General features: G+C 36.6%; 1 protein-coding gene across 1 annotated transcript in view; it reads right to left on the reverse strand.

The window, feature by feature from the left end:
- Positions 1-664: 664 nt before the first annotated feature.
- Positions 665-20,000, reverse strand: part of RRM2B (ribonucleotide reductase regulatory TP53 inducible subunit M2B) — a 1,174,820-nt gene continuing 1,155,484 nt past the window's right edge. Inside the window, exon 9 of the mRNA XM_044065668.1 lies at positions 665-962. Within this exon, the coding sequence (XP_043921603.1) occupies positions 810-962 (153 nt within the window). The 3' untranslated portion in view covers positions 665-809. The remainder of the gene's footprint in view (positions 963-20,000) is intronic.

Below are 20,000 nucleotides of genomic sequence, written 5' to 3' on the forward strand. Positions count from 1 at the left end.
ATCCAGATGAAAATTTGCTGGAAATAAAGAAAATGAGGTCAAAAATTTTGCATCCCTTCATGCCAACTAATTCAGAAACAGAAATCTTACAAAACATATCCTAGGAGTTATTAGGGAAGTGTGTCTAGCACATCATGTGTGAATTATGATGGTCAGCATCATGTTTACCCCCAGATCTGTTGATGTCCGTGTTTGCTCTTGTGTGAAGTACAAAATGACTTGAAGTACAAAATTAGAACTGTTTCTATTTTGCTGTTAAAGCCACAGACTATGACTACCCTGTGACTCTGTAAGCATTTCCATTATGTGTCTTAAAATAAAAGAAATAAATTGCTCACTTTGTATCTTTAGTCATTTTCTCTACATTAAATGTCAACTTCTTAAACAGTAGTTGACTGTTTTTATGAATTTAATGTTGGTTTAATATACTAATTGATGGATAATCACATAAACTTTATGTATTTAGACTTGCTATGTGTTGTGCTTTTTATATCACCTGAAAAAGCACCTTAGCATGCAAAAACATTTTACCAAATTGTTTTCTCTGTGTATAGAACCAGATTTTTTCATATGATTTTCTTAGATGCCAAAAAATAAAGATGAAAACTACAGCAGAATAACAAATAGCCATACTCATCTCTGACAAAGAAAAAATGCTCTGAATTCTGTGCATACTGCACACTTTTTATTATGAAGTTCATCTAAAAACAGTCATCACCATTAACCTTTTGCATTTAACAAACAAGTTAGGAGCAGCAAGGCGGCTTTAAACACCCTCAGAAGAAGTTGCCCATGTCATGAAACAAAGTTTAAAAATCTGCATCTAGTGTGAAAACATTATTTGCTGCTTGGGACATCACTCCAAACCGTTGATACTCAGATACTCTCTTTTCAAAAAAGTTGGTTTTTCCTTCCAGTGAGATGTTTTCCATGAAGTCAAAAGGATTCTCTACTTCATATACCTAGAATGGACAACAGTGGTAAACAAACAGTTATTAGCAGGATGCATTTGCAAATGGTGCAAAACACCCAAGTCACTGACTGAAAGAAGTGTGAAAATGGATTGCATATTGTATGACAAATATAAGGTTTCATTCAGTCTCATGACACTAAACTTAGTACAGTTCTGAGTATGTGGGTGTGTGTATGTGTAAATGCACAGACATATTATAGATAATACACGTATAATATATCAAATTGAAAGGTAGAGAAAAAGTCCTCCTTACTGTACATCGGAGATCACAAAAACACGAACCAAGTTTCATTAACACAACTTCCTCATAGCATAAAATATGAAAATTATTTTTGTACATTTATGGATATCCACATAACCTTTTATGACCAGTCATTAAAGCAATACAATAAATTGTTTTTATAAAATGATAAAATGTAATATGTCATTATTTGAAAACATAACTAATACTAGATAAATTCATCCATCCTACTGAATCTTACAATCATGAATACAGGTTTAAAGATTTAAGGAATTCTAACTCCATCTAGTAGATGAAATAAGTAAGTAATTACAGTACCTTCGCTGACGAACAACATGTATCCATAACAGTGATATACAGGATTATAATTGGGTCTCCAAGCATCAAGTTATTATGTTTGAGTCATGGATGCTAACAAATTCACCTCGAGATTATGTGGCACAGTAAAGTATCTAATAGCTTTTAAGCCCATTTAACTTCTGCTTGCACTCCCTGATTGTCCACTGCGAACTCCCAATGCAAAACCCAATCTTAGTAGTGCTTAAACTACTTAATACTTTTGATGTCAGAAAGGTGCTTAACAATCTTGGCCTTTTCACATTTTTTGAACTGTAATCATGGCATTCCATGCACAAAATAAAATTTCATTCTGTCTAGGTGTGTAGAGTGCTCCCATATGAAGAATCTCCAGTGAGTTTGATAAAAAAAACACGAAACTAACTCATAAGTGATTACCATTAACTGCCACTAAAATAATTGAGAAAGGTAATTGCAAATGTAAACCAGTAAGTTACATCTGTGATTACCAAAAGAAAAACAAATCACTCTGCACCCACACCCATGAAAATTAAAAATACTAACTCCAGGTCACACAAAATTAAAGAAAAGGAAAAGCCTTAGAATTATGTAACAGTGTCCCTATCAGATTATCAAAGTTTCAAAACGTCAAAAGTCGTATGGTTGGGACCATATATCAAAGTTTTGAAACTTTGAACATTTTGAATGGAGATCACGGTACAGTGTGGAACGGGAAATTTACCCTTTTCTGCAATGTAGTTCAATCTCAAAGTTGGTATATTTAATTAGCAGGGGGTGTGGGGGGTGAAGGGGGGCTTGCCTCACTTACAAAAACCTTAAAAATAGAATTTTTTTGTTTTTTATTTTTTAATGTTTGAAGTTCCGAAACTTATGGTCTCAGCCATATCAATTTCAAAGTTTCGGGAACTTTGATAATCTAACATAGACATAGATATGGAAACAGTCTATATAATCGAAGATTCACAATCTCGAACATGTTTAACACTAGCAGAAGTGTTTGCTTCTGCTGGTGTCAAGTCCATGCAAGATTGTGCATTGTGGAGATCACGGAATTTGCCCTTTTCACACTGTAGAGTGATCTCAGAGTCGGTATATATAATTAGGAGGGGATGTGGGGGCACAGTTCCCCACACGGGGGATTAATGTAAGTGTTTTGTTTTCAGTGTTTCGTCTTTTGATCTTTTGTGATAATCAAGATTTGTGTACTTTGATGTTTAGAGGTAAATGTACATAGATTACATATATATATATATATACATGTAATGTGTGTGAGTGTGTGTGTGTGTGTGTGTGTGTGTGTGTGTGTGTGTGTGTGTGTGTGTGTGTGTGTGTGTGTGTGTGTGTATGTGTGTGTGTGTGTGTGTGTGTGTGTGTGTGTGTGTGTGTGTGTGTGTGTGTGTGTGTGTATGGGTGTTTGTACATAATGAAGAGAATGCTCCTGCACAAATCAAAGTCTTCACTATATAATACTTAAAATCTCCTTTGAAGAAGTCCCATGAGATATATGCAATGATTTCTGAATGCCCACTGTATTTTCCTTATATATATATATATATATATATATATATATATGTGTGTGTGTGTGTGTGTGTGTGTGTGTGTGTGTGTGTAGGTCCTTATCATAATATTAAAAACGCATTTCACTGAAAACTCATTTCACTAAAATCTCATTTCATTAAAAAGTGTAGAAGTCTGCAGAAATTATGCAATGGTGTCATTTCTTATCCTAGGAGTTATTAGGGAAGTGAGTCCAGCACACCATGTGTGAATTATGATGGTCAGCATCATGTTTACCCCCAGATCTGTTGATGTCCTTGTTTGCTCTTGAACACGGGTTCACTGTTTGTGTGGTGTATTTCAGTGGCGGCTGGTAACTTCAAATTAAAGGGGGGGCTGCAGAAGACAGCTGAATGGGTGGGGTCAATGGGAATGGGGTGTGGCCAACTAGAAAGGGGTGGAGCTATGCTCAAAACCACAACAACTGGAAATTTAATTAAATATACTGCCCTGAGTGCCAAACTGTCATTACAAGAGACCAATCAAGACAAAATGAAGTGTAGAAGAAAAAAATATTTCAATGCATTGGCTACATGACAGCTTACTTAATATCTAGATGGAAACACAAAGGTTGTGAGGCATGAAAAAATAAATTACTTTTTAAATACATTACTGGAATGCCAGTCAAAATCAAGTATTAAAAAAAAAACAAGCAGCACTCAACTCAAACCACTTCTCCTTGTAGTGCAATTCCAATTATAATTTATATTCAGCTTTATAAAATTACCAAGTAACATGCTGAAAGTAGCAATCTCTGTGATACCCCCACTTGTAAAAATGTTTCTTATCCAAAAAGACCTGCTGCCTGACAACAAATATCTACTTTTTTCATGGGGAAGACATGATCAAAGTAAAACATGAACAGCAAACAAGAAACAAGCTCAAGATAAATTGCTTAAAGGATTATTGCACAAGTTATGGACCACACATGATAGATTGGCATTCTGTTTAGTTTACATGTAAAGCCTGCAAAGATGACTGCAAGTCTCCAACAAATGTAATGAGCTTCTTAAAATATTGTAATCCTGTCCTTTATTACAATACTGTCATATGCATTTCAATACCTAAGGCTTATACATTATCTAGTTATGTAAATATTCTCTGCATGGCAACAACAACAAAGGCTTTCAATGTTGGTAATTCTTTAACAGTATGCTTATTAAAGCTTACTTGCATCTTACAATCTCCGACAAGCTTACCTGATGGTCATTAAAGCATTGCTACTTAAACACAGAGCAACAGGGCACTGCGACAGCATGCATTTTCTGAAGAAGCATAAATCAACAGTATAAACATATGACAGAAAACTAGAACATTCTGCAAAATCAAGAACAGATGAAAATCCACTGCTGTACTTGTGTCTACCTTGGATGGGGGAATACTCTGCACACTTACACTGCATAACTGCTCCTTGTCTTGCTTGGACACATCCAGAGTCACTACATGGGGGAGTGGGGTGCAACAAGTATGTCACAATTTGAAATGTCTATGGCTGACGGTGATGGCTCTGACACTCATACTTCTCAACCTCAGAGCAAGACATATGGACAAAGCCATACACAGAAGTGGGACACAGGCCCAAAAATAAGGACAATTTTAAAATATTGCTCTTATAAACTTAGAAAGATAACAAACAGAAAAATAGTGCTTTCTGTTCCAAATAGACTCGCAAAAACACCAGCACTCGCAGAATAAATAAAAGGAACTTTAATTTCCAAGCATAAAATGTCCAGTTAAGCGCTTTCATCCAAAGACTTCGTCAGAACTAACTCCCATTCATACAGTTCCTCATTTATACCAAATTCTGACATCACATGACATTCATTCATAAATTATTAAAGTGCTAGTGTCCATACATATGACTTCATTACTCAAACAGTGTTTTGAGAATCAAGTAATACAATAACATAATATACATACATATTTACATAACCTACCTATTTCGTTACAATTGGTACATTTCATTAATGCCTAAAAACTAACTGAACTTTGTCCACACTTAATTATTTGTGTTTAAAATTGTAGGACATATACAAATTATTTTATTTGCTATATTTTTCTACACTTATCTACCTGCTAAAATAGGCTTAATTGATATATGCTCATTTAAGCCAGGGTATGTAGAAGCATTCAGTTTAATTTGCCACCTGACCTCCTTTTCACTTAGTTTATTTTTGATGTCACCTCCCCTTGAATTCTTTTTAATAACTTCCAATATTCCAAACCTAAACTCCGTACATATAGTATTATCTTTTAAATGTTTCCATAATGCATTGTTATAGTCCTCATTTCTAATACTGTATGTGTGATCGTATATCCTGTTCCTTAAACACCGAGTTGTCATACCCACATAAAAACATGGGCAGCTTTTACAGGTGGCCAAATAAACTAAATTGGATGTCCTACAATTCCCCTTTTGATATTTAATTCTAGTGCTATTGTAATTGGAAAGCACCATTTCTTCCGTTTCTACAATGAACTTGCATTGTTTGCAAGTACCACACTTGGTGGTACCACATCTCCTAGCTGTATCCAAATCATTTACTACCTTCTTTTCCAACAGTGCCTTCATGTTGTTTCCCTTCCTTGTAACAAAAAATGGCCCATCCCCCACAATTTTAAACATCCTCTCATCCACCCTTAGTGTATTCCAATTATTACGAATGATTTTCTTAACATCCCCACAAAAGCTGTTATATTGCAGTACACAAGTCATTCCGTATTTGTTGGTTGATTTTCCTTCGTCATTACAGCCCCTATCCTCCTCTATTTGTTTTTCCAAACCCACTCCTAATAGGGGTTTGTATAGTTTACCCCATTGGTTGCGAACATATCCTGTAACATCTTTTATCATGTCAATCGGGTATCCCCTTTCTTTAAATAATCCAGCTATTTTTTCTAATTCAATGTCTACATCTTCCCTTTCGGAGGTCATCCTGACCGCCCGTATACACTGACCCTTAATAATGCTCTTTTTCTGGGCCCAAGGGTGCTTGCTTGTAAAATGTAGATAAGAATTACTAAATGTATTCTTTCTATAAATATTAGAATTGAATTTGCCATCCCTTAATGTAATTTCTACATCTAAATATGGTATGGTTTCTTGATGTTTATTCATTGTGAACTTAAAATGTTCACTGCATGAATTCAAATACTCATAAAACTTATTCAGGAGATCTAGGTCACCCTTCCACAAAATAAAAATATCATCTAAAAAACGAAAGTAACAGGAAATGTGTTGGCACCAATGTGTGTTAAATACAAATTCCTTTTCCCAGTTGAATACTACAAGGTTGGCATAAATGGGGGCACATGCTGCCCCCATAGCCACACCCTTCTCCTGTTTGTAGTATTCACCTTCATACCATATATAATTGTGGGTTAATACCACTTCCATGAAGCCCATAATCAATAATGTTTTCTCCCAAGATAGTGCTTTGGACCATATAATACTATCCTGTAATCTGTGCAAACCTTCATCCCTGGGTATATTGGAAAAGAGGTCGATAACATCCATAGTCACCATCCATTTTACCCCCTGGGCCAATCCAGGTTCCAACCTACCAAGAAAGTCCCAAGAATCCACCACAAGGTGTGGGACTGTCTTCACCAGTGGTTTCAGCCACTTATCTATAACTTTTCCGAAAGGGAAGGTCTTCGACTGACTCCCGGAAATAATGGGCCTAAATGGTGGGTCCCTAAGATCTTTATGAATTTTTGGGATACCCACAATAGTACCCAAAATAGGATTTCTCACCTTTAAATATTGATATAAGTTGGTATCTATCCTTCCATCCATCAGTAGGTCTTCTAGGTATAAATCTATTTTGTGGTGCCCTATGTTGACCTCATTCACTGAGGACACACTATACTTTCCGGTCTGAAGCAGGATTCCATTAATCTTATTCCTATAATCCTGTGTGGGGTATAGCACCACACCCCCACCTTTGTCGGGTTTCATAACCCGTGTATCCACATTTCGTTGTAATTCATTCAATGCAACTACTTCATCCTTCGTTAAATTGTACCTCCCCATTTTGTTCTTTTTGCTATACTTATAAATATCTTCTACAATCAATTTTTCAAAGGTCCCTAATAAGTGGTTTAAAGGTGGAGTGTACGTACTTGTGGTGTGAAATTCTTTTTTATCCTTTTCCGCTACCCCCTCAAATTTAACTTTCAAATTCAACTTTCTGATAAATTTCTTAACATCAATGATACTATCAACCAAATTAAATTTAGTATGGGGGATATACTTCATTCCCTTAGAGAGTAGGGTAAAATGTTCTTTCCTTAGGGGCACATCAGTGTAGTTATAAATAAAAAAGTTGTCATAGGTACTTGTAACATCATTCACCCTTACTATCTCATTGCTTTTGCTAGATTGTACACCTTTGTTTGTTTCTCCTACACATTTCTTTACTTCGTGGCCCTTCCCCTTATGTGATAATCCCCCCCACCTCTGCTTTGTCTGAATTGCTGGTCCTCCCATCCATCCCCCCCTAAAAAATCATGATTATTATGGTACTGATTATATTGATAGTGATAGTTAGATGTACGATTGTTATACCTACCCCCACCTCTTTTATGTCCATCTTGCACATTCATGGTGTTATACAAATAATCCTCCCTACCTTTAACCCTTTCATGTTGCCTGTTCTTGTAGCCAATGTTAGGTTGGTACCCCATCCTGTTAGTGTCCTTAACCCATCTGTATGCCTCATCTTTGTTATACTGTTCTAAATCTCTTTTCAACTTTTTGCACTTTCTTTCGAATTGCTTAGCTGTAATGTTCGATACCCAATTAAATTGACTATCATAAAGTGTTTCAAAATCATCAAACAATACATCATGTATTATAGTATTATTTAAATCGTCCATTTCTGCTAGTAACAAACAAATTCTGTTGTCATTACACCCAATAATATACTCCATAAATGTAAAACCGAACCCATCAAACATTTTGTTACATTCACGTTTATTTTCATCGTTCAATTCTATCCCCATAGGAATTTTAAAGAACCGTAAACCCATGGGAACAACCCCACTGTCCAAACATTTTTTCAAATAGTTATTGTCCAACTGCAATGTTTTCAATGCCTTCAACTTCTTCCCAAATGACACAATAAGATCTTTAAGTGTACAATTGTCGTTCCGGGCCCCATCTTTGTTCATAATATGACCACCATTGGCCTTAATAATGCTGTTAAAGTCAAATTGCCCTTCCAAAAAGTTGTTATAGTCCGCCCGCCCTTTTACTCTGAAAGTTTTTTGAGCAACGGGCTTAATTACAGTACCTGTATTCTTTTCTTGCGCTGTAAAGGCATATGTCCTCTTCGGTACTGTCCGTTTTGGTCGCGCCCCTGTTTTGCTGAAATCCACCTCCGATCCATTTCTTCCAACTCCGGAACCATTTCTGAGCGTTGAATTGTGCTCCGGTCGGGATCCATGAGAGGCTGGAACCTCCAGTTCGTCGCGACTCATCCGAACACTCCTTCCATCCTTCTGATCTCCATTACAGCCCTCCTGCCGTGTTGACGTCACAGACCTATTATGGCCGACCACAGGGTTTGGTTGTGTCATCAGGTCTATCAACCTTGTCAGCTCTCCTCGCATGATGGCCATCTCAGACTGGAGCCCTCTAATTTCCTCTCTCCGAGGTGAAAAGATAGACGGTAACTCGTCAAGGGAGTCCATGTTGATAAAATAACCAAGTAAAAAGAAACTGGAACAGCGAACAACCAATAACAAACAGAAAAATAGTGCTTTCTGTTCCAAATAGACTCGCAAAAACACCAGCACTCGCAGAATAAATAAAAGGAACTTTAATTTCCAAGCATAAAATGTCCAGTTAAGCGCTTTCATCCAAAGACTTCGTCAGAACTAACTCCCATTCATACAGTTCCTCATTTATACCAAATTCTGACATCACATGACATTCATTCATAAATTATTAAAGTGCTAGTGTCCATACATATGACTTCATTACTCAAACAGTGTTTTGAGAATCAAGTAATACAATAACATAATATACATACATATTTACATAACCTACCTATTTCGTTACAATTGGTACATTTCATTAATGCCTAAAACTAACTGAACTTTGTCCACACTTAATTATTTGTGTTTAAAATTGTAGGACATATACAAATTATTTTATTTGCTATATTTTTCTACACTTATCTACCTGCTAAAATAGGCTTAATTGATATATGCTCATTTAAGCCAGGGTATGTAGAAGCATTCAGTTTAATTTGCCACCTGACCTCCTTTTCACTTAGTTTATTTTTGATGTCACCTCCCCTTGAATTCTTTTTAATAACTTCCAATATTCCAAACCTAAACTCCGTACATATAGTATTATCTTTTAAATGTTTCCATAATGCATTGTTATAGTCCTCATTTCTAATACTGTATGTGTGATCGTATATCCTGTTCCTTAAACACCGAGTTGTCATACCCACATAAAAACATGGGCAGCTTTTACAGGTGGCCAAATAAACTAAATTGGATGTCCTACAATTCCCCTTTTGATATTTAATTCTAGTGCTATTGTAATTGGAAAGCACCATTTCTTCCGTTTCTACAATGAACTTGCATTGTTTACAAGTACCACACTTGGTGGTACCACATCTCCTAGCTGTATCCAAATCATTTACTACCTTCTTTTCCAACAGTGCCTTCATGTTGTTTCCCTTTCTTGTAACAAAAAATGGCCCATCCCCCACAATTTTAAACATCCTCTCATCCACCCTTAGTGTGTTCCAATTATTACGAATGATTTTCTTAACATCCCCACAAAAGCTGTTATATTGCAGTACACAAGCCATTCCGTATTTATTGGTTGATTTTCCTTCGTCATTACAGCCCCTATCCTCCTCTATTTGTTTTTCCAAACCCACTCCTAATAAGGGTTTGTATAGTATGCCCCATTGGTTGCGAACATATCCTGTAACATCATTTATCATGTCTATCGGGTATCCCCTTTCTTTAAAGAATCCAGCTATTTTTTCTAATTCAATGTCTACATCTTCCCTTTCGGAGGTCATCCTGACCGCCCGTATACACTGACCCTTAATAATGCTCTTTTTCTGGGCCCAAGGGTGCTTGCTTGTAAAATGTAGATAAGAATTACTAAATGTATTCTTTCTATAAATATTAGACTTGAATTTGCCATCCCTTAATGTAATTTCTACATCTAAATATGGTATGGTTTCTTGATGTTTATTCATTGTGAACTTAAAATGTTCACTGCATGAATTCAAATACTCATAAAACTTATTCAGGAGATCTAGGTCACCCTTCCACAAAATAAAAATAGCATCTAAAAAACGAAAGTAACAGGAAATGTGTTGGCACCGATGTGTATTAAATACAAATTCCTTTTCCCAGTTGAATACTACAAGGTTGGCATAAATGGGGGCACATGCTGCCCCCATAGCCACACCCTTCTCCTGTTTGTAGTATTCACCTTCATACCATATATAATTGTGGGTTAATACCACTTCCATGAAGCCCATAATCAATAATGTTTTCTCCCAAGATAGTGCTTTGGACCACATAATACTGTCCTGTAATCTGTGCAAACCTTCATCCCTGGGTATATTGGAAAAGAGGTCGATAACGTCCATAGTCACCATCCATTTTACCCCTTGGGCCAATCCAGGTTCCAACCTTCCAAGAAAGTCCCAAGAATCCACCACAAGGTGTGGGACTGTCTTCACCAGTGGTTTCAGCCACTTATCTATAACTTTTCCGAAAGGGAAGGTCTTCGACTGACTCCCGGAAATAATGGGCCTAAATGGTGGGTCCCTAAGATCTTTATGAATTTTTGGGATACCCACAATAGTACCCAAAATAGGATTTCTCACCTTTAAATATTGATATAAGTTGGTATCTATCCTTCCATCCATCAGTAGGTCTTCTAGGTATAAATCTATTTTGTGGTGCCCTATGTTGACCTCATTCACTGAGGACACACTATACTTTCCGGTCTGAAGCAGGATTCCATTAATCTTATTCCTATAATCCTGTGTGGGGTATAGCACCACACCCCCACCTTTGTCGGGTTTCATAACCCGTGTATCCACATTTCGTTGTAATTCATTCAATGCACCTACTTCATCCTTGGTTAAGTTGTACCTCCCCATTTTGTTCTTTTTACTATACTTATATATATCTTCTACAATCAATTTTTCAAAGGTCCCTAATAAGTGGTTTAAAGGTGGAGTGTACGTACTTGTAGTATGAAATTCTTTTTTATCCTTTTCCGCTACCCCCTCAAATTTAACTTTCAAATTCAACTTCCTGATAAATTTCTTAACATCAATAATACTATCGACCAAATTAAATTTAGTATGGGGGATATACTTCATTCCCTTAGAGAGTAGGGTAAAATGTTCTTTCCTTAGGGGCACATCAGTGTAGTTATAAATAAAAAAGTTGTCATAAGTGTCATTTGGGTACTATTGTGGGTATCCCAAAAATTCATAAAGATCTTAGGGACCCACCATTTAGGCCCATTATTTCCAGGAGCCAGTCGAAGACCTTCCCTTTTGGAAAAGTTATAGATAAGTGGCTGAAACCATTGGTTAAGACAGTCCCACACCTTGTGGTGGATTCTTGGGACTTTCTTGGAAGGTTGGAACCTGGATTGGCCCAAGGGGTAAAATGGATGGTGACTATGGACGTTATCGACCTCTTTTCCAATATACCCAGGGATGAAGGTTTGCACAGATTACAGGACAGTATTATGTGGTCCAAAGCACTATCTTGGGAGAAAACATTATTGATTATGGGCTTCATGGAAGTGGTATTAACCCACAATTATATATGGTATGAAGGTGAATACTACAAACAGGAGAAGGGTGTGGCTATGGGGGCAGCATGTGCCCCCATTTATGCCAACCTTGTAGTATTCAACTGGGAAAAGGAATTTGTATTTAATACACATCGGTGCCAACACATTTCCTGTTACTTTCGTTTTTTAGATGATATTTTTATTTTGTGGAAGGGTGACCTAGATCTCCTGAATAAGTTTTATGAGTATTTGAATTCATGCAGTGAACATTTTAAGTTCACAATGAATAAACATCAAGAAACCATACCATATTTAGATGTAGAAATTACATTAAGGGATGGCAAATTCAAGTCTAATATTTATAGAAAGAATACATTTAGTAATTCTTATCTACATTTTACAAGCAAGCACCCTTGGGCCCAGAAAAAGAGCATTATTAAGGGTCAGTGTATACGGGCGGTCAGGATGACCTCCGAAAGGGAAGATGTAGACATTGAATTAGAAAAAATAGCTGGATTCTTTAAAGAAAGGGGATACCCGATTGACATAATAAAAGATGTTACAGGATATGTTCGCAACCAATGGGGTAAACTATACAAACCCCTATTAGGAGTGGGTTTAGAAAAACAAATAGAGGAGGATAGGGGCTGTAATGACGAAGGAAAATCAACCAACAAATACGGAATGGCTTGTGTACTGCAATATAACAGCTTTTGTGGGGATGTTAAGAAAATCATTCGTAATAATTGGAATACACTAAGGGTGGATGAGAGGATGTTTAAAATTGTGGGGGACGGGCCATTTTTTGTTACAAGGAAGGGAAACAACATGAAGGCACTGTTGGAAAAGAAGGTAGTAAATGATTTGGATACAGCTAGGAGATGTGGTACCACCAAGTGTGGTACTTGCAAACAATGCAAGTTCATTGTAGAAACGGAAGAAATGGTGCTTTCCAATTACAATAGCACTAGAATTAAATATCAAAAGGGGAATTGTAGGACATCCAATTTAGTTTATTTGGCCACCTGTAAAAGCTGCCCATGTTTTTATGTGGGTATGACAACTCGGTGTTTAAGGAACAGGATATACGATCACACATACAGTATTAGAAATGAGGACTATAACAATGCATTATGGAAACATTTAAAAGATAATACTATATGTACGGAGTTTAGGTTTGGAATATTGGAAGTTATTAAAAAGAATTCAAGGGGAGGTGACATCAAAAATAAACTAAGTGAAAAGGAGGTCAGGTGGCAAATTAAACTGAATGCTTCTATATACCCTGGCTTAAATGAACATATATCAATTAAGCCTATTTTAGCAGGTAGATAAGTGTAGAAAAATATAGCAAATAAAATAATTTGTATATGTCCTACAATTTTAAACACAAATAATTAAGTGTGGACAAAGTTCAGTTAGTTTTTAGGCATTAATGAAATGTACCAATTGTAACGAAATAGGTAGGTTATGTAAATATGTATGTATATTATGTTATTGTATTACTTGATTCTCAAAACACTGTTTGAGTAATGAAGTCATATGTATGGACACTAGCACTTTAATAATTTATGAATGAATGTCATGTGATGTCAGAATTTGGTATAAATGAGGAACTGTATGAATGGGAGTTAGTTCTGACGAAGTCTTTGGATGAAAGCACTTAACTGGACATTTTATGCTTGGAAATTAAAGTTCCTTTTATTTATTCTGCGAGTGCTGGTGTTTTTGCGAGTCTATTTGGAACAGAAAGCACTATTTTCTGTTTGTTATTGGTTGTTCGCTGTTCCAGTTTCTTTTTACTTGGTTATTTTATCAACATGGACTCCCTTGACGAGTTACCGTCTATCTTTTCACCTCGGAGAGAGGAAATTAGAGGGCTCCAGTCTGAGATGGCCATCATGCGAGGAGAGCTGACAAGGTTGATAGACCTGATGACACAACCAAACCCTGTGGTCGGCCATAATAGGTCTGTGACGTCAACACGGCAGGAGGGCTGTAATGGAGATCAGAAGGATGGAAGGAGTGTTCGGATGAGTCGCGACGAACTGGAGGTTCCAGCCTCTCATGGATCCCGACCGGAGCACAATTCAACGCTCAGAAATGGTTCCGGAGTTGGAAGAAATGGATCGGAGGTGGATTTCAGCAAAACAGGGGCGCGACCGAAACGGACAGTACCGAAGAGGACATATGCCTTTACAGCGCAAGAAAAGAATACAGGTACTGTATTTAAGCCCATTGCTCAAAAAACTTTCAGAGTAAAAGGGCGGGCGGACTATAACAACTTTTTGGAAGGGCAATTTGACTTTAACAGCAATATTAAGGCCAATGGTGGTCATATTATGAACAAAGATGGGGCCCGGAACGACGATTGTACACTTAAAGATCTTATTGTGTCATTTGGGAAGAAGTTGAAGGCATTGAAAACGTTGCAGTTGGACAATAACTATTTGAAAAAATGTTTGGACAGTGGGGTTGTTCCCATGGGTTTACGGTTCTTTAAAATTCCTATGGGGATAGAATTGAACGATGAAAATAAACGCGAATGTAACAAAATGTTTGATGGGTTCGGTTTTACATTTATGGAGTATATTATTGGGTGTAATGACAACAGAATTTGTTTGTTACTAGCAGAAATGGACGATTTAAATAATACTATAATACATGATGTATTGTTTGATGATTTTGAAACACTTTATGATAGTCAATTTAATTGGGTATCGAACATTACAGCTAAGCAATTCGAAAGAAAGTGCAAAAAGTTGAAAAGAGATTTAGAACAGTATAACAAAGATGAGGCATACAGATGGGTTAAGGACACTAACAGGATGGGGTACCAACCTAACATTGGTTACAAGAACAGGCAACATGAAAGGGTTAAAGGTAGGGAGGATTATTCGTACAACACCATGAATGTACAAGATGGATACAAAAGAGGTGGGGGTAGGTACAACAATCGTACATCTAACTATCACTATCAACATAATCAGTACCATAACAACCATGATTTTTTAGGGGGGGATGGATGGGAGGACCAGCAATTCAGACAAAGCAGAGGTGGGGGGGATTATCACATAAGGGGAAGGGCCACAAAGTAAAGAAATGTGTAGGAGAAACAAATAAAGGTGTACAATCTAGCAAAAGCAATGAGATAGTAAGGGTGAATGATGTTACAAGTACTTATGACAACTTTTTTATTTAAACTACACTGATGTGCCCCTAAGGAAAGAACATTTTACCCTACTCTCTAAGGGAATGAAGTATATCCCCCATACTAAATTTAATTTGGTCGATAGTATTATTGATGTTAAGAAATTTATCAGGAAGTTGAATTTGAAAGTTAAATTTGAGGGGGTAGCGGAAAAGGATAAAAAAGAATTTCACACCACAAGTACGTACACTCCACCTTTAAACCACTTATTAGGGACCTTTGAAAAATTGATTGTAGAAGATATTTATAAGTATAGCAAAAAGAACAAAATGGGGAGGTACAATTTAACAAAGGATGAAGTAGTTGCATTGAATGAATTACAACGAAATGTGGATACACGGGTTATGAAACCCGACAAAGGTGGGGGTGTGGTGCTATACCCCACACAGGATTATAGGAATAAGATTAATGGAATCCTGCTTCAGACCGGAAAGTATAGTGTGTCCTCAGTGAATGAGGTCAACATAGGGCACCACAAAATAGATTTATACCTAGAAGACCTACTGATGGATGGAAGGATAGATACCAACTTATATCAATATTTAAAGGTGAGAAATCCTATTTTGGGTACTATTGTGGGTATCCCAAAAATTCATAAAGATCTTAGGGACCCACCATTTAGGCCCATTATTTCCGGGAGCCAGTCGAAGACCTTCCCTTTCGGAAAAGTTATAGATAAGTGGCTGAAACCATTGGTTAAGACAGTCCCACACCTTGTGGTGGATTCTTGGGACTTTCTTGGAAGGTTGGAACCTGGATTGGCCCAAGGGGTAAAATGGATGGTGACTATGGACGTTATCGACCTCTTTTCCAATATACCCAGGGATGAAGGTTTGCACAGATTACAGGACAGTATTATGTGGTCCAAAGCACTATCCTGGGAGAAAACATTATTGATTATGGGCTTCATGGAAGTGGTATTAACCCACAATTATATATGGTATGAAGGTGAATACTACAAACAGGAGAAGGGTGTGGCTATGGGGGCAGCATGTGCCCCCATTTATGCCAACCTTGTAGTATTCAACTGGGAAAAGGAATTTGTATTTAATACACATTGGTGCCAACACATTTCCTGTTACTTTCGTTTTTTAGATGATATTTTTATTTTGTGGAAGGGTGACCTAGATCTCCTGAATAAGTTTTATGAGTATTTGAATTCATGCAGTGAACATTTTAAGTTCACAATGAATAAACATCAAGAAACCATACCATATTTAGATGTAGAAATTACATTAAGGGATGGCAAATTCAAGTCTAATATTTATAGAAAGAATACATTTAGTAATTCTTATCTACATTTTACAAGCAAGCACCCTTGGGCCCAGAAAAAGAGCATTATTAAGGGTCAGTGTATACGGGCGGTCAGGATGACCTCCGAAAGGGAAGATGTAGACATTGAATTAGAAAAAATAGCTGGATTCTTTAAAGAAAGGGGATACCCGGTTGACATGATAAAAGATGTTACAGGATATGTTCGCAACCAATGGGGTAAACTATACAAACCCCTATTAGGAGTGGGTTTGGAAAAACAAATAGAGGAGGATAGGGGCTGTAATGACGAAGGAAAATCAACCAACAATTACGGAATGGCTTGTGTACTGCAATATAACAGCTTTTGTGGGGATGTTAAGAAAATCATTCGTAATAATTGGAATACACTAAGGGTGGATGAGAGGATGTTTAAAATTGTGGGGGACGGGCCATTTTTTGTTACAAGGAAGGGAAACAACATGAAGGCACTGTTGGAAAAGAAGGTAGTAAATGATTTGGATACAGCTAGGAGATGTGGTACCACCAAGTGTGGTACTTGCAAACAATGCAAGTTCATTGTAGAAACGGAAGAAATGGTGCTTTCCAATTACAATAGCACTAGAATTAAATATCAAAAGGGGAATTGTAGGACATCCAATTTAGTTTATTTGGCCACCTGTAAAAGCTGCCCATGTTTTTATGTGGGTATGACAACTCGGTGTTTAAGGAACAGGATATACGATCACACATACAGTATTAGAAATGAGGACTATAACAATGCATTATGGAAACATTTAAAAGATAATACTATATGTATGGAGTTTAGGTTTGTAATATTGGAAGTTATTAAAAAGAATTCAAGGGGAGGTGACATCAAAAATAAACTAAGTGAAAAGGAGGTCAGGTGGCAAATTAAACTGAATGCTTCTACATACCCTGGCTTAAATGAGCATATATCAATTAAGCCTATTTTAGCAGGTAGATAAGTGTAGAAAAATATAGCAAATAAAATAATTTGTATATGTCCTACAATTTTAAACACAAATAATTAAGTGTGGACAAAGTTCAGTTAGTTTTTAGGCATTAATGAAATGTACCAATTGTAACGAAATAGGTAGGTTATGTAAATATGTATGTATATTATGTTATTGTATTACTTGATTCTCAAAACACTGTTTGAGTAATGAAGTCATATGTATGGACACTAGCACTTTAATAATTTATGAATGAATGTCATGTGATGTCAGAATTTGGTATAAATGAGGAACTGTATGAATGGGAGTTAGTTCTGACGAAGTCTTTGGATGAAAGCGCTTAACTGGACATTTTATGCTTGGAAATTAAAGTTCCTTTTATTTATTCTGCGAGTGCTGGTGTTTTTGCGAGTCTATTTGGAACAGAAAGCACTATTTTTCTGTTTGTTATTGGTTGTTCGCTGTTCCAGTTTCTTTAAACTTAGAAAGATAATAGAATAGTAGTAGGTCTTGCATTAGTATGAATTTTCTGAAGGGTATGAAATCTGAAACTCAAATGTCTGCCATTATTTTCTAACTTTAGTCATTAAGGATTTGCCACTAATTTGCCAGAAAACCACAATTTTATGAAAAACGGACCAAAATGTGATGCAAAAATATAAAATTGCCACACAATACAGCTGGGAACCTGTCAAAGAAGGGAGACCTTTTTAATATTAGTACTGTTAACTTGAGCAACTGACAAAATTAGAGAATCTACATGCATTTCTGAAATAAAAGTAATCTATAACTCTGATCATTACAGTTATTTATAATTGTAAACCCTCCACGTTTTCTTCCAAAATTGCTATTTTGCGGAGGGATTATTAGGGGGAAAGCAACATTTTGAGCCAAAATTGGGGACAGTTGAGAGGTTTGGATATTCCTAATTCTATAAAGCAATTTACATGTACCTCTCAACCTCTTAATGCAGGAAATCTGGACAAGGCCAAATATATTGGGGGGAACAATACATACAAACAGTACTAAAAATTGCTCTTGTATAAACTTAAGACAGTTGATAGAATAACAGGTTTTACTTTAGCATGCATTTTTCTGAAGGTCATGATGTCTGAAACTTAATGTCTGTCATTATTTAGTGACTTCATTCCTAAATGATTTGCAAGAAAACCACAAATTTCATGAGGAACAAACCAAAAATAAGAAGCAAAAATCTATTCATTCTGCAAAAATCTGGACAGTTGAGAGGAATAGTTCAGCCAGGCCTGTCTGAGTTTGCTGCCCTTCCCCCCTCATAAAATCATGGTCGAATGGTGCCACCCCCCCTGCAGCCATTCCAATGTCCCATTCCTTGGTTATTTCACCCCATTTACCATAAACACTGTAATGTGCATACTGCTTTCCTTCTGCAATGATTTGGATTTCATTTGAAAGTTTTATTTTACATTTTACAACACAAACACTTAATAGATATCTGCTAAACAAAGCAATGCAGTCTCACAATGAAAATAGACTTAGCATTAAAACTTCTCTGCCCTTGAAACTCTCATTCATTGAAGCAGCATTGAAACCAACATTCAAAGAAAATACATTTTACCAATGGCAGATAAAGATTAACTTTGGGCTGTTTTCAAATCATAGGCCCCTTGCACATTAAACATACACGTGCTCTTTGATACACCTTCCTGATTATATTAAATTATATTCCTTGTACAATACAGTACAGTTGTTAGAGAGTGTTTTAAATTTATTGTTTTGAACATTTTTCCAATAAACAATAAAACAAAATGCATGCACCAACTGCCTAATTCAGAACATTTCCATCATAAAAGTCTACTCAAAATTCTACAGTCCACCAGTAACAGTTCACCAGTATCAGTAAATATGCACAATATCCGAAGTAGTAAAAGTCATCGAAATAATTCCCACATTTAAGAAATCTGTAACTAATGAAGAGGTTGCTGCTAGCAAACAACTTGATATTTCATTGTTTCATCTACAAGTAAAGTGCCTGTTGCCCTTGAGGAATAAATTGTCTATGTTGCATTAAAAAAATAAGCTAATAATATTGCAATAGGGAATGGATGACATCAGGTTCATTGTTACTAAGTATCTTCACCAAAAAGGACTGCAGCATCCACCTCCCCTTTACAACACAGTACAGTATCAGCAATGCATCTACCTAATGTGGGAGTAGAACCCACAGCCTTCTGCATCAAAAGTACACCGTTGTGCTATTAACAATACAAGCAGACTCAGCATAAGCAGCACTAAACTTTAGTTCCCCTGCAGCTCTCAGCTCCTTGTAAAATCTACTCGACACTCAACTGTATCTCTGAACGTTGCAGCACAAGAAATCTGGAAAAAGCCAACATTTATCGGGGGTGGGGGGGTGGGGAGACAAAAGCCCAAAAACCAGGAACTCATTTTAAACATTGCTTGTATAATGTTGGAAAGTTGCTAGAATAGGATGCCGTGTTACCACCATACATTTTACTGCCAAGTCTCAAACCCAGGACCCTGTGCAAAACAGTCAGAGAAAAATACCACTATGCCAAAGCAGCTGTTTTGTAACCATAGCTCTCAACCTCTTAGCAAAAGACACCTGGACAAAGCCAGTAATGGGGGAATACAGCCCTCAAACATATTCAGTGAATTCAGTTCTCACC

This window comes from Protopterus annectens, chromosome 3.part0, assembly GCF_019279795.1.
Source record: "Protopterus annectens isolate FY-2018-M chromosome 3.part0, PAN1.0, whole genome shotgun sequence".
Taxonomy (NCBI): Eukaryota; Metazoa; Chordata; order Ceratodontiformes; family Protopteridae; genus Protopterus; species Protopterus annectens.